The sequence below is a fragment of the Gymnoscopelus microlampas genome, assembly GCF_963454915.1.
Source record: "Gymnoscopelus microlampas genome assembly, chromosome: 5".
Taxonomy (NCBI): Eukaryota; Metazoa; Chordata; class Actinopteri; order Myctophiformes; family Myctophidae; genus Gymnoscopelus; species Gymnoscopelus microlampas.
Window position 1 is genome coordinate 50,243,382 of NC_139942.1, and position 16,713 is coordinate 50,260,094.

The 16,713-nt window shown below is 41.9% G+C and overlaps 1 protein-coding gene and 1 long non-coding RNA gene across 2 annotated transcripts in view; both read left to right on the forward strand.

Annotated features, from left to right (window-relative positions):
* LOC311045741 overlaps positions 1-16,713 on the forward strand; it is a 252,200-nt gene that overhangs the window by 141,382 nt on the left and 94,105 nt on the right. The window lies entirely within an intron of this gene.
* Positions 1-16,713, forward strand: part of stk11 (serine/threonine kinase 11) — a 41,394-nt gene that overhangs the window by 18,421 nt on the left and 6,260 nt on the right. The window contains exons 6-10 of the mRNA XM_084057754.1: positions 2,215-2,347; positions 3,631-3,767; positions 4,820-4,947; positions 12,531-12,588; positions 14,111-14,298. Coding sequence (XP_083913880.1) covers positions 2,215-2,347; positions 3,631-3,767; positions 4,820-4,947; positions 12,531-12,588; positions 14,111-14,298 — 644 coding nt within the window. The remainder of the gene's footprint in view (positions 1-2,214; positions 2,348-3,630; positions 3,768-4,819; positions 4,948-12,530; positions 12,589-14,110; positions 14,299-16,713) is intronic.

Consider the following 16,713-nt stretch of genomic DNA (forward strand, 5'->3'; position numbering starts at 1 on the left):
GGGGGGTTGGGGCCGTCCCGACTTTATGAAACTTGACGATTAATTGTCACACAAAAAATGTGCGATTAATCCATTAACCCATTGAGACCTGAGGCAGCGTCTAAAAAAAATCTAAATCCTAACAATTTTTCGGAAAAAAATATAAAAAAATAATTTTCACGATTTTTCAAAAATAGCAGATCTACAAGCTCGTAGCGCGGCACTCGGTGCCGCGCTATGAGCTTGTATATCTGCTGTTTTTGAATAGCCAAAGACATCTAAAGTGACACAGATGCGTTCCAGGTATCAATGGGTTAAGACCTGGAACGCATCTGTGTCACTTTTTGATTTGAGCTAAAAAAAAAAGCATTATTTTACACTTTGGCTATTCAAATAGCAGATCTACAAGCTCTACAAGCTATGAGCTTGTAGATCTGCTATTTTTTGAAAAATCGTGAAAATGTGTGCAAATCTTTGAATATATATTGTTTTAAAGCGAACATTTGTAACTTAAATCTTTGCTTCTGGGGGTCCCTGGAACAACATATTTTGAGATGGGGGTCGGCGGCCAAATACATATAATTTTGGGGGTCCTTGACATGAAAAAGATTGAGCACCACTGACATAGAAACATACGTTTTTTTCAAAAAAACTGTTAGGATTTAGAAGACATTTGTAGAATCAGAACCCCAGGCCTTAATGGGTTAACAATTACATTTACGGACCATGTCCAACATTGAGGAACCAACCGAGGTTTCATCACACTGTCAGAGCTGGTATGTGCACTTCACATACCACGTACTACCACGTCTGATATTAAGTTATTAAAATATAGGAATCGTTAAAGGGAACTGTTAACGATTCCATCTAAAAAGGTCTGATTCCTTAAGGAACCGGCATCGTTAAAATCCTAAAGGATCCCCAACCCTAGTCACGTTCCCTCCTGGTGAAACTCCTCACTGTCAGGAGGAGAGACGCGGCCTTTCCTCCTTGACATCACACGTATCAGAGGAGACACATGGTTATCTGTGCTCCCCCTGGGGCCAAGCACTGTACTAACCAGCCCTGACAAGGGACTAGAATATACGGGGAATTGTCATCTAAATTTATGACCCAGGAATCTGTGTGTGTGTATGTGTGTGTCTGTGTGTCCGTGTGTGTCCGTGTGTGTCCGTGTGTGTGTGTCCACTGTTTGCCCATAGATGGAGATTCTATGAATTCTATGAATAACTCACAACTGAAAATACTAAAGGGTTGTAGACCGCCCTTAACTAAAGATAAATGCATTAAAGGGTCTACACCATGAATTTAAAAAATAATGATAATATTTAATATCATATTGTTTATGTCCCTCAAACGTTTTTCAAAAGGTTTGAGCCTAAATCAAGCCTCAGATATACTCATTCCAACTAACTTCTCTCTGGCTTATAAAGCACTTTCACCTGCAATACCACATTGTCCTGTTTGGCACGGGGCGCTATTGAGCCAGTTTGTATGCATGTTATCTCCTGGTTCTGTGTGGAAAAAGTAAAAAAAAAAAAAAGAGAAAAATATTTTTTTTTGAAAAGATTTTTCTTTTTTTTGGTTTGGAACTGAAAAACGGGAGGAATTGTTCCCTGACGTGACGTAGGCAGGGGGAACAAATCTGACGGACTGTTTTCAGACCAATTTACATAGAAACCACAGATAGCCTATGAAAGCCTGCATGCTCGAAGTCGGGTATTTTTTGGAACGGAAGAGAGGTGGGGCAGACCAAAAACACACAAAAATGAAGAAAAAGTTAAAATTCATGGTGTAGACCCTTTAATAAAAATCCTAGAGGTGTGCATAGTTGAGCCACATAACTGTAGCTCACTGCCATGCATGCAAGCTGTATGGTAGTGTGTAAGCCTGAGTTTGTTTTGGTGCTGTCAGCGCCCTCCGGTGGACAAATGTGCAGACAATTGACACAGAATACACAGTTTGCATTATTCCTTTGTTTACCTTGGCTTCATGGTTCAATTAAAGAGTTGCCCTGAGACTAACATACTGATAGTATAATTATAATATGATAATATGTGGTTTTCTGAACAGTAAAAAGGTCGAGCAACCAAACCATCCATTTTAGAATGCAAACCACTCGACATGCGTTGAGGAGAAGAGCGAGGCATACACACACATGATACTTGTGTCTCTTCTGCTGAATCCTAGCCGTTATATCCATTACAGCCCTTTTTTGTGTTTTTCTGTCCTCAGGTACTTTTGCCAACTGTTAGATGGCCTTGAATATTTGCACAGCCAGGGAATCGTTCACAAAGACATTAAACCAGGGAACTTGCTGCTGACCACAGATGGAGGACTGAAGATCTCGGACCTGGGGGTGGCAGAGGTGAGCTCAGACCCCGGGTCTACATGCTGTTGTTGATAGGGGCTGCAACTTGTACTGAGTACTGACTTATTGATTAATCTAATAATCGTGAAGTGTTTATTTTGTTTATGCATACATTTGTATTTTAAACCACTTAAGCCCTGTTTTAGTCTTCGTCATACAACAGTGTCTCGCAAAAATAGCCAATCTTCAAGCTCACAAGGCGCAACATCGCAATGCGCAATGCGTTGTGCAAATATTTATAGAAACTCCAGAGTCATGCGTTTATACGCGGGGCAGATCATGTTTTGAGGGGCAGAAAGCCAAACTGAAGGGCCGTGGCCTCCATGAAATTCCTGCCCTGATGTGTGCCATCCACTTGAGTTCAGAATTCAAAATGGTTTGGCCTACAGTTGCTGAACAGTACATGATGTCTGTGTTTAGATTTTTTGGGTTGAGGAATTCATCATTGATTTAACCTATTTTTAAACTTCTGATTGGAAAAAAACAGACCGCAGGTGATAATCGGTGGCCATCTTCAGAGTTGTCGTACAGTATTGGGCTCCAATGAAAGTTCTCATGGGGGGACATCTGGGTCTCATTCCTGGAGATGTCTGATCCTATTTGTACCAAATATTGTTGACGCATGTCAGTGGTCCAGATGACCTATCATGAACATACAACATGGCTACTGGCTGGACTGATTGATTGATTGAATACTTTATTTAGAAAGACATGGAAACAGTACATGGAAGTACAATTCACAATACAAGGTCCTCTAAACTGGATCGCTCATAAAAGCACAGTGGCTTATTTAAAATGAGATCCCCGTGCACTCAAATCATGATGACACTTAAGAATACATACAAATATACACTACTATGCAGAACGTCATACAATCAGCTTACAGGTTACTGGTATGAAAAACAAGAAATATGTGCAAAAGACAGTTTTAGGAGGAGGGGAGGGTGGGGGGTAGGTTAAGACTTTGACAGGGGCCAGTTTAGAATTGCAGCCTCCTGAAGGTGATTCTTTATGATGGCATAAACGTTGTGATGCGAGCGACACCGTCTAAACTTGTAAATCAGCGAAAGTATATATAGGGTTTAAGTGGTCAGTCGGCCATACCAGCACCCATTTTTAAAAAGGGTTTGTATTTTAAAACAAGATGCCAGACAACCAGAGGGTTAAGAAAATGGCCCCTCGTCTGTTTATTTTACAATTGTTTATATAATTATATATATTTTTACTCCCTTCTCACTCACATCCTCCTCTCTCTCTCTCTCTCTCTCTCTCTCTTTCAGGCCCTTCACCCGTTTGCGGACGACGACACGTGTCGTACCAGCCAGGGCTCCCCGGCCTTCCAGCCTCCGGAGATCGCCAACGGTCTGGACACCTTTTCAGGGTTCAAGGTGGACATCTGGTCGGCTGGCGTGACACTGTGAGTGGCCGGCCCCCCTCTTCTTCATGGTGCCCTAGTTCAGTGGTTCTCAAACCTTTTACTTTCAAGGACCCCCACATAACTCTGTACTCCATTTGTACACTTTACAGCGTTACAGACCTGTAAGGGTCCATTTGGAACCCCCTTTATCAGTGGTGCTCAAACTTTTTCATGTCAATGACCCCCAAAATTACATTTATTTGACCGCCGACCTCCCATCTCAAAATATTTTGTTCCAGGGACCCCCCAGAAGCAAATATTTTAGTTAAAAATGTTAGCTTTAAAACAATATATATTCGATGATTTGCACACATTTTCATAATTTTTCAAAAATAGCAGATCTACAAGCTCGTAGCGCGGCACTCGGTGCTGCGCTATGAGCTTGTATATCTGCTATTTTTAAATAGCCAAAAGTGTAAAATAATGCTTTTTAGCTCAAACCAAAAAATGACAGTCTATTGTAGTCTATTGTAGTCTGTTCTGTTGTAGTCTGTTGTAGTCTGTTGTCATAGTTTTAGTCGACGAAATCAACACTGCCATACAGTGCCTTGCAGAAAGGCTTTGCGGCAAAGAGTGCACTGTAGTGACCACGTATTTATTTTATTTTTTTCAATTTTCAATTTATCCACACAGAAATATAGAGATATAGCCATCCAAAGATTTCTAGCTCCATTCACTCCTTTTTATTACTTTAAAATCCTGTATCTCGGCTCCTGTGTTTTTTTTTTTTTAACATTGGCAGTGGGGGAAGTAAAAAAAAAAAGACCTCTGGCAGGGAATGTGTTAATGGGGAATTTAGACAAAATTCAGGGAATGTTGGAATAACTGAATTACAAGGCAATATTTTAAAATGCCCCACTTGGAGAGAAAGGTTAGTCTTTTCCCACAATGGGGTTTGTATCAAAAAAATCCGCTCTAGAAACTAATTAAAACTAACTGTATTGGAAAAAAAATCTAAACAAACTTAAACTAAAATGAAAAATCCAAAACTATTATAACCTTGGTTAGTACACAGTTTCTCATACTGTTTACTGTGTTCTCTCTCCACACAGATATAACATTACGACCAGTCTGTATCCCTTCGAGGGGGACAACATCTATAAGTTGTTTGAGAACATCGGAAAGGGAGACTACAGCGTTCCAGAGGAGTGCGGACCCCTGCTGTCAGACCTGCTAAAAGGTGAGTTTTTGGACCAACATTCAACAGCCACGCACTTTCATGTATGGTTCAAGTTTATTATTAATGAAGCGCCTTTTCAAAACAAATGTTACAACAAGGTAAGAAGCGGAGGACAAAAACACAACCAGGTGCTCAATGTAGAACCAAGTTAGTAAAAGTATAGAATAGAGAAAGAAACAAGGGAAGCAAAGTCGGATAACAAGAAGACATGATGTGAAATGTACATAAGGTGCATGGTCAAAATAGGAATAAAATGAAGCAGAAATGCTTCTTTTTTATTTATTTATTTAGAGTAGCTAATTATTTTTTACCCCCTTTTTCTCCCCAATTTAGTCTGTATGTCAATTAATTCCTCCCCACAAACATTTGCGTGAACTGGAAACCGCAAGGTTCCCAGTTCGATCCCGGGTTGGGGGGCTCCCCCAGAGTTAGTGTCGAAGTGTCCTTGAGCAAGACGCTGAACCCCTAATTGCTCCCTTGGTGCCTTGCATGGTTTCCTCCGCCATCAGTGTATGAATGTGTGTGTGAATGGGTTAATGTAGTGCACAATGTAATGCGCTTTGGATAAAAGCGCTATATAAATGCACCATTTACCATTTACAGGGACTTAACCACTGTGCCACCCGAGTGCAGAGGCAGAAATGCTTCTTGTGCAAGTAGAGACAACATTTATAGCAGATATATATGTTCACAGTCTTGTGCAGGTGACAGAAATCTCTTGGCAGCACATATCAGACATAATTGTATAAGTGATGGTGCCAGACAGTGCAGCAGCAGTGGAGTCTATTCATAGTCATATATCATTGGTGTCGCTATGCGTTGTGATATTATAGATGGTCTATTTACACTATACTTTTGTGCAATGCTCTTGTATGACGAAGTAGTGCATTCATTTTCTTCTGTTTCTGCCCGACGGCAACGATGTACAGAAAGTGATAAGGGTTGAAAGCTCTAGCCATACAGCAGTGTTGATTTTGACAGCAAATTTTGATTTTGTTTTAGTCATAGTCTTTTGAATGAAATTCCATTTAGTTTTAGTCATGTTTTGGTCATCTGAAATGTTTTTGTTTTTGTCTAGTTTTAGTCGACTAAATGTCTTAAGATTTTAGTCGACTAAATCTACAGTTGATTTAGTAGACTAAAATGTATTTTGGGTGGTGCCTTGATGGCGTCGTAATGGCTGATTTTACACTCGGTTGCATGCTGAAAATAGCCGATCTACAATCTCACAGCGCGCTGCTTTTTTCAGAGTGCAACACCCGAGCACAACCAAACATGAAATGACTTGTCTTTTAGTTCTACTGGATCTCTTCTCCACTAGTCCCTCACTAACATTTTAGTCTGGTTTTTATTTGTTGACGAAATTGTCAATATATTTAGTCTCAGTTTCAGTCATCGTAGCTTAGTTTTTAGTTAGTTTTTATTTAGTTTATCAGTGAAAAAAAGGTAGTTGACGAACATTTTTCGTCATAGTTTTAGTCGACGAAATCAACACTGCCATACAGTGCCTTGCAGAAAGGCTTTGCGGCACAGAGTGTACTGTAGTGACCACGTATCCTTTTTGTAAAAAATAAAAATCTCCTGCACGCAGCAAGGTTTAAAGCAGCGGTAGGCAACTTTGATGATGTAGAGGGCCACTATATTTCCACACTCACTCCAGAGGGCCACATTGCATATACTGTCTCTCAGTATTTTAACTTTTTTCCCACAAAAGTAGCAAAAATAGCCGATCTACGCGACGCGTTTTGAGCTTGTAGATCGGCTATTTTTGAATTGGAATCCTGAAAAGTAACTTTTATTTAATTTCAAATGCATTTAGTTATACTTATGTTAACTTTATGAACTTAAATTACAAACACATTGGACATAAAAAAGACAATAGAATTTTTATACTAGTCATTAAGCTACTACTAATATAGACTGAAGTAATTAAAGCGGGTCATGTTTGCATGTTTGGAATTCTAACAGTTGAAATCAATAATATATCAGTATTCCGATATTAACCGGCAGGCCGCATTAAGTGAAGGTGGGCGCCGTATGTGGCCCCCGGGCTGCCAGTTGCCCATGTATGGTCTAAAGACTCTGGGCAAGACCTAGCCGGTTGAGTGTCTGTGTAAACGGAATTTTGGCGGAAGTACCGCCGCCCAAGGAAATTACTTTGATGCTTTACAAATCCGTTTTCATTCTCCGTCAATGAAACAAGGAAGTACAACGGAAGTCCTGCCCCTGTGTAGACACTTACTGCATTAGGTCGTGACCAGGCTTTTCTCTTCACAGATGAGTAAAGGCTGGGAACGAGGCTATTATAGACTGTGTGCTTCTCAGTCTGGGAACAAGGCTATTATAGACTGTGTGCTTCTCAGTCTGGGAACAAGGCTATTATAGACTGTGTGCTTCTCAGTCTACCACGCCCCCCTAGCATGCAGCATCTTAACTATAAAGAGACCTGCAGGGGGTTGAGCTCACTACATCCGTTAATAGACACACACACACACACACACACACACACACACACACACACACACACACACACACACACACACACACACACACACACACACACACACACACACCACATTACAGGAAGAAATTAAACAATTTAATGAATAGAAACCAAACGATTGGCTCCTACATGCACGATTTGCTCGTTTTGCAAACGGTGGACGAGAAGGGGCTTGACAACCGTAGAAATGGGAACGGCTTAGAGCAGAAATGTTGCGCCTCCGTGTCAGAAGTATAATCAAACCGTGGCGGGAGGCTTGTTGTTGGATGCAGACTAGCCTCGCTCTCCAGGCTTTTATTTTTGCTAAAAAAATAAAAGCCTTTTATTTTTGCTAAAAAAATAAAAGCCTTTTATTTTTGCTAAAAAGAAAAAAAAGCCTGGACCAGCGAGTCGACGTTCCGGGCATAGGAAGTGGGAGGAGTCATCCTCAACCAACCAGAGTGCAGTGGGCGTCGCTCCAAATGTTATGCGGAGCGGGGCGGGGGTGACGGACAGATCGGCGAACCAATGGGCTCAGGCGCATTCTCTCTCCGCTGATTTTTAAATCCGCCCCTCTAGACATGAAATCAGACAAGCTAGGGCAGCCTAGATGCAGACTGGTTCTGCACACTCTGGATCTACTGGTATCTGTAGAAATATGTGTCACTGGGTCTTATAGCAAAGTGGGCGTCTTATGAACACGGCAGTACGGTGCTTACTGTATGACCCGTCCATGCTATTTTATATCTGTTATGCAAAATAAAGCACTTGACCCCCCCCCCTCCCTCACTTACTCACCCCATGAAAGCCTTGATTTCATGGAGATTTAAATGAAGAGATATTTGATAAATGGAAGAACCAGGCTTCACAGCTGAACCTCGCTCTCGCCCTCTCTCTTGTTCTCGCTCTCTCTCGACGCTGTGAGTTGTTTTGGCGTTTTTATAAATGATCTTTGATCTAGTTTGTCTGTTTGAGTTTGTTTTTCTCTCAGTTCATCCAATATTCTCTTCATTTTTTTTTGATTCTTCATTCAGGAATGCGACCAAAGAAATTATTCTCCATGAATTCGAGGCTTTTTGGCGAGAGTAAATATTGAATTCCACTGAGAATAAAGGCTTTCATGCATTAATTCTGGTGATCTTGAATCCTGGGTTGGGTGAGGGTGTCTGTGGTTTATTAGTTATAGATATTAGGGTTTAAAAGCATATTAACAATAGCCTGTGACTAAATAATAACTACATTGAATTTGGATCCAATTCCATTGGAACACTGGTTCAATTTTTTTCCCATTTCCTGAAAAGTTGCCGTTTTTCACATACAAGGGAAGGCTTCCACCTGGAACAGCAACGATAAGTAAGGCGTCTTCAGGCAGCCGTAGTTCCCGTCTGTGTCCAGTAGGTGTCACCGTGGTGCCAGGAGTGTGGCTGTGACTCCTCAGCCTCATTTGGGTTGGTCTTACTGTAGAGAATCCCAGCAGTCTATCTGCTGACGTCCTTCCCATTGATGTGGAACCAGCAGCTGAATGCTAAACAACTACATATTTCTGTACTGGAAGGAGAGCTTTTCTCGTGTAGGAATGAATACTAAACAACACATATTTCTGTACTGGAAGCAGAGCTTTTCTCGTGTAGGAATGAATGCTAAACAACACATATTTCTGTACTAGAAGCAGAGCTTTTCTCGTGTAGGAATGAATGCTAAACAACACATATTTCTGTACTGGAAGCAGAGCTTTTCTCATGTAGGAATGAATGCTAAACAACTACATATTTCTGTACTGGAAGCAGAGCGTTTCTCGTGTAGGAATGAATGCTAAACAACTACATATTTCTGTACTAGAAGCAGAGTGTTTTATCGTGTAGGAATGAATGCTGCAAAACCCTGAAGGCAAAACGACAACAAGAAATATTGTCAGGCTCCTGCAGGTCCAATTAGAAGTATCAAAAATATTCCACTTATATTCAGAATGACGGCTCAATCAGAACAGAAAATGTAAATCATGTAAACCAGTGGTTTTCAACCAGTGGTCCGGGGACCACCAGTGGTCCTTGAGGGAGTACCAGGGGGTCCCAGGAAAAATGAGTTAACATGGCGTCACAATCATTTTAACCACACCTTGAAAAAGTGTGCATATCTTTTGAATATTAATATTTTTTTAAAGCGAAAATTAACTGATATCTTTGCTTCTGGGGGTCCCTGGCACAAAAGATTTTCAAATGGGGGTCCGTGGCCAAATGTAAAAGGTTAAACTCTGTAAACTCATCAATTGGCAGAGAATATCCAATCTGGTCTGATGGAATGATATTTTTGTTTTCATTCTGGTTGAGGGACGGATGGTATAAACCTTTTTTGATATCAGGAACAGGAAAATAGCCTCCGTGTAATCCTGAATTCTGAACGAATAAATCCTGACCTTGTGAACGCATTTAGAGTCATTGGTTTTTGACCACATAAGCCCCTACTAGTATTTTATACTTTGTGTTGCGTGATGATGGTGTCACGTCACGTGGCAATAGAAGATCTACAAGCTCACAGAGCTTGTGTAGATTGGCTGTTTCTGAAACATTTTTAAACGTCTCGTTGTTCTCTGCCTGTGCTGGCTGGCTGGCTGGCAGGCAGGCAGATAGACGCCACCGCCACCATAGCGACTAAAAGAGAATCGCTTCCAAGGCATCAAATGTATTTTGTCTGCTGCTGAGGTCGTCGCCCTGAAGCTGAGCAGAATGAAATGAGGCACTCCATCATCACTGCAGCGGAGTGCTGCCGGTGCCGCGACCCCCCAACCCCCCCCACACCCGTTTTCTGTGTGTGTGTGATTCTGTGTGATTCTGTGTGACGTCTGCGTGTGTGTGTGTCTGTTGACGCAGCACCTGAGAAGGAGGTGCGTTAGTTCGTCCATCATAATTGCTGGCTCTAAAATAAGCTCAGGCTCGACAAAAGGTGTCACAATACAATACTAGAAGTACTGTACCAGTACATCTGTCTACAGTCACAGTACTACCATCAAGTACTGTACCAGTACCTTCTGAATGTACAGACAGAATGTACTAGAATGTTTCAAAAATATTCCACATTTTTATTGCTAGAGTTTTTTGAAAATGGCCGATGCACAAGCTCGTACGAGCTTGTAGATCTGCTATTTTCAAATGGCCGATGCATATAGTTTTAAAGTGCTCATATGGCCTGAGTTGCTTCTTCTTTTTGGGCTTTTGTTTTCCTAGACCTGGTTGCTTATTTCTCTCACAAAATATGGCAACGCTGCCTGTAATAATGAGTCCTCTTGAACGTCGGCCGAACCGTTTGTGCCGAACTAAATGACAACTTTTGCTGTTGTAGTCTGTTGTAGTCTGTTCTGTTGTAGTCTGTTGTAGTCTGTTGTAGTCTGAAGTATTCTGTGTGGTGGAGAGTCACCTTACCAGCACCTTCTGTCTGTACTCACAGTACTACAGTCAGCCCTGTACTCACAGTACTACCATCATCACTGTAGGGGCAGCGGTGGCTCAGGGGTAGAGTGGCCGGTAGAGCGGCCGGATGTTCGATCCCGGGGCTCCCCTAGAGTTAGTGTCGGAAGTGTCCTTGAGCAAGACGCTGAACCCCTAATTGCTCCCGATGAGCAGGTTGGTGCCTTGAATGGTTTCCTCCGCCATCGGTGTATGAATGTGTGTGTGAATGGGTGAATGTAATGCACAATCTATGTAAAGCGCACCATTTACTGTAGCAGCAGTACCTTCTGTCCTCCTCTACCTGGCAGCAGGAGAGCCTTCCACCATTACATGTGTTTAGGTGGTGAGTCACCTCCTCTGACTCACTGCCATCATCATATTTACATGTATGAGCACTCTGCGTTGTATGCTTGTACAAGGTCGGCTATTTTCACCATTATTTACGTGACACCATTATACATAATATAAAATAAGACTTAAGTGGTTCATCAGACTAATGGATTTAGGCCAGGGGTCTTCAACGTTATTCAGTCCAAGGACCCCACAGCTGAGGGAGAGATGAAGCAGGGACCCCCACTACATGTTGCAGATTAAACCTTTTCATAGATTTAGCTGGATTCATTTTAATGTGTATGTTATGTTCAGATGGTTAACCTTTAAACCCTCAATATTTAGTCAACTTGACAGTTGGCTGTGTACTTGATTTGATCTTTTTCCTTCTACACAGACTCAGAAAAGTGCAGATCTACAAGCTCACAACGCCTCGCAGTGCGAGGCGTTGTGAGCTTGTAGATCTGCAATTTTCGGCTAATGTTCCCCACCACACAAAGATTTCGTGGACCCCTTGTAGTAAGTCTGAGGATCCCCTAGGGGTCCCGGACCCCCTGTTGAAGATCCCTGATTTAGTGGATTATATTCTTAAAAATCTATTTGTGTTGATAATGTAAAAAGTCGATACAATAATGGCTAAGAAAATAATGGGTAGTAGCAGCATAATACTGGTTATGAACACTGATCCAGACACTGATGTGATCTTAATGCCCTTTACTGCTGCTGCTGGTGGTTCAGGAACATGGATGTTTCATCTCTGTATCTCATCTATAGCGTTGTGTCCTTGCAGGAGGAGGTGTTGCCGTGTTCTGATGATGAATGGGGGTTTTTATTGCAGGCATTCATTAACATTCCCTGAACGTGTTCATTTGAGGATGACACGACGCTAGCCGTAGCCTAGCCTGCATTTACTGCCCTGAATCCCAGCCTTAACGTTCTGTAGAGATGTGTAGTTCTCGACTATCGTCTTTAATCTTTTTTTTCTGGGATCGTTAGAATGTGAATCAGTGCTTGTCAAACGTTTTCATTTCAAGGACCCGTTTGATATGCATTACACCACCATGGACCCACATAACTCTGTAAGGGTGTACTCTCTCAGAGTTACAGTTGGTTAATATTGCAGGATTTCAGCGTATGATTAATGTACTTGAGCCACGCTATAATATCCCCCATATCGCTGCCATTCCAGCAACACAGTAATTCATTATAACTTCATGAACAGACATGACTAGGAATTGTCAAAGAATTGTTAAGAACACAGTCTATGCAGTTAGTTGCCTCCGACGAGTCGACATCCCTAATCTCTCTCTGTTTTGTTTGTTTTTCAGGAATGCTTGAATATGAACCAGTCAAGAGGTTTTCAATACAGCATATAAGGCAACACAAGTGAGTGATGTCTTTGTACTAAAGTCACCATAGCCATTTGTATGCATCTAACAACTGCTGTGCACTGTGTATAGATAGACATATTGTGTCCTCTCTATAGAGTTAACCCATTAAGACCTGGAACAGTGTCATTTTTTGATTTGAGCTAAAAAGCATTATTTTACACTTTGGCTATTCAAAAATAGCAGATATACAAGCTCATAGCGCGGCACCGAGTGCCGCGCTACGAGCTTGTAGATCTGCTATTTTTGAAAATTTGTGAAAATGTGTGCAAATCTTTGAATATATATATTTTTAAAGCGAACATTTTTAACTCAAATCTTTGCTTCTGGGGGGTCCCTGGAACAAACTATTTTGATAGGGGTCCGTGGCCAAATAGATACAATTTTGGGGGTCCTTGACATGAAAAAGTTTGAGCACCACTGATATAGAAACATACGTTTTTCAGAAAACTGTTGGGATTTAGGAGACATGTAGAATCGGCTTCAGGTCTCAATGGGTTAAAGTTTTGGCGGGTGGGCAGTGTGGCGGTATCTCTGTAACCAGTTTTACAAATATGGACATGCCCGGTGTGTGATGTCAGACTAGAGCTTGAGAGGGAGGGAGGGAGAGAAGGGAGGGAGAGAAGGGAGAGAGGGGGCGGAAATGAGGGAGATGGGGGAGTGAGATGAGGGAGAGGGAAGAAAAGAGGAGCAAAACGCTGCTCTTTCTGCCTGTGTGATATGCCTGTATATTATGGTCACTGTCAGAAAGAAACCCTGTATGTCCAAATATTAATGTTTTTTGTCACTTAAAGGTGGAATTTTGCCCCACAGTTTAGGGGTCCATTTGGTTTCATTTTACGATCAACGTTTGCCTGTTATTGTCTCTCCTATGGAACCAACATCAAGTCTTGGGTCTGAGAGTCTAAATCTCATCAGACGGTGGTCCGTGGCTCCAATGCCCAATAAAAAATGGACCTTGATATGAAAAGGGTTGAAAACCACTGTCCTACTTCATCAGACAAGAGTGTCAAGCTAAAGCTTTTGGACGATACAGCGACGATATACAAAATATATTCTTTTTGGTTTTATTGTTACCAAAGCATTTTTAGGGCATCATTAACCCATTGAGACCTGAAGCCGATTCTACATGTCTCCTAAATCCCAACAGTATTCTGAAAAAAACGTATGTTTCTATATCAGTGGAGCTCAATCTTTTTCATGTCAAGGACCCCCAAAATTATACTTATTTGGCCGTGGACCCCCATCAAAATATTTTGTTCCAGGGACCCCCAGAAGCAAAGATTTGAGTTAAAAATGTTCGCTTTGAAAATATATATATTCAAAAATGTGCACACATTTTCACGATTTTTCAAAAATAGCAGATCTACAAGCTCGTAGCGCGGCACTCGGTGCCGCGCTATGAGCTTGTATATCTGCTATTTTTGAATAGCCCAAAGTGTAAAATGATGCTTTTTTAGCTCAAATCTAAAAATGATAAAGCTGATTGATTAACCCCCACCTACCTTGTCCTCACTTAGTTGGGTGCGTAAGAAACACCCCCCCTCTGAGCCCCCGGTGCCCATCCCGTGCAACGCAGAGAGCAGAGACCCCTGGAGGAGCATGACGGTAGTGCCCTACCTGGAGGACCTGCACGGGTACACCGAGGAGGACGACGAGGAGCTCTACGAGGACGAGATCATCTACACTCAGGACTTCACAGTGCCAGGTCCGTGTGTCTATCACACACACACACACACACACACGTTTGTATTACTATACTCGTGAGAATGTTAACATTCTAGGACAACAATTTTAGGAATGCCATTCTAAAAAAAAATGATATAGCATATATAACATATCTAGAGGCGAAAAATGCCAGATCTACACGCTCACAACGCGTTGCGGTACAACGCGTGTTGAGCTTGTAGATCTGCCATTTTCCGGTTGCATGACACTGGCACCCAACTATGTATAAATCATGTTTTACTCTAAATTCCAACCCCTAAACCTGAACTATTTGTAAACGTATCTCTAAACATCTTTTTTTAAAACCATAAAACAGAGAAGAACTGAAGTTGGGCTGGTGGGGATCTGAGCCCTGAGGAGCGCATGTTTCTAGTTTCATCGTTGTTCAATGCCTGACCTAAAGTGTAGTAATACAAACGTGTGTGTGTGTGTGTTACTTTTATATGTAATATTTATAATATAATGGGTGTCAGTGGGGCTCAGATCTAAATAGAGCAGCTCAGTGACCTCGTGGCTAGAGTGTCCGCCCGGAGATTGGGAGGTCAGGGTTCAATCCCCGGCCAAGTCATACCAGAGACTATAAAAATAGATGGTACCCAGTGCCTCCCTGCTTGGCACTCCACATCGGGGGGCTGGTTCGGGGGGGGGGGGGGAGAGTCCCTGCAGCATACAGTACTATAGAGTAATGTCCAGGACGAGGTGTACTTGTACAACAAGCTGCCCTCACACTAAGGAAACAGGAGATGGGCTATTGACCTATGGACCACATTGGGTTCCCAATGCTTATTTACTACTTGTGTAATAGATACTGTACATCATAGACCACTGATGTCACAGGCTGGTGTCCTATGACTTTAGAGATGCACATAATCGTTCCCATGGGGATCCCGACATGGTTAAAGTTTTGCATGAATATTAATCCATATTAAGACCGGTAACGCATCTGTGTACAAATGTTGCACACATTTTCAAGATTTTTCAAAAACAGCAGATATACAAGCTCATAGTGAGCTTGTATATCTGCTATTTTCTAATAGCCAAAGAAATCTAAAATGACACGGATGCGTTCCCGTATTGAATGGGTTAAATGGATGGGGAATAGATCATACAAAGGACAGAGAAGTCAGAAATCTACAATCAGTTTCTCCTCCATGTCGGCTATGGGATCTAAAATGTTAATGGGAACTAGCAATGGCCTTCGCCAATGTTTTGGTCTCCAAGTCACAGCGATTTCTGTCACCAGGAGTCTCTCTGCTCCACTAATAATGATGATAATGCTGTATGTATTAGCGCTGGGCACTTAACCGAAAAGCTGGAGTCCTGTCACTTAAGTCCTAATATTACTGTATGTGTGTATTTATTTGATTGATTGAATACGTCATTAACAAGTTTGTCAACAGTAGGCTCTTGTTTCCCTTGCTTGGTAAGAGGGGTGTGTGTGTGTGTGTGTGTGTGTGTGTGTGTGTGTGTGTGTGTGTGTGTGTGTGTGTGTGTGTGTGTGTGTGTGTGTGTGTGTGTGTGTGTGTGTGTGTGTGTGTGTGTGTGTGTGTGTGTGTGTGTGTGTGTGTGTGTGTGTGTGTGTGTGCTGTAGAAGCATATCTCACTGTACCAAAATGTACTGAGGGGTTTTCAGTGGAGCGGCTCAGTCTGAACGGCACACTGAATGAATGCAGCTAAAAATAGAACACATGAAAATGGTTCACGGTGTGGGAGTATGAATGGTTGTTCCAGATTGCTCTCTCTTTCTTATACATATACACGCACGCACACACACACACACACACACACACACACACACACACACACACACACACCAGCCTCCATAGCTCCCATCCTGTATGCATATATCTACTGTATCTGTCTGTGTGTGTGTGTGCATTCATTTGTTGTTGTTTTTGTTTTGTATTAGTTTTTTGTCCACTAAGGAAAGTGAAACCCCACAAAGATAATTCATCAGTTAAAATTTTCCAGTGTTCCATGTTCGTCTGCTCTTATTTCCCCTTATTATTCTTGTAAGTTGTAACTTGTATTCTTATAAGTTTGAGGTTAAGATAATATGTTGTTGACTATGTTAAAAAAACACTCAAACTCTATACTTAGTTGACCGTATTCCCAAGGTCCCCCAGGCCCCCTTCTGTTTTCACCCTACACTAAATATCTCTACTGAAAACGGAGCTCACAGCATTAGATCCATTGTGTTCTAAGTGTTTTCCCCTCATCGTAAGGTGCGGCTGCTGCTATTACTAATGGACTCCGTTTTGTCTTTGGTTTCGTGGGTTTGTCACTGACCCAACCACAACGAAAACACACACACACACACACACACACACACACACACACACACACACACACACACACACACACACACACACACACACAAATAATACATGAGAAC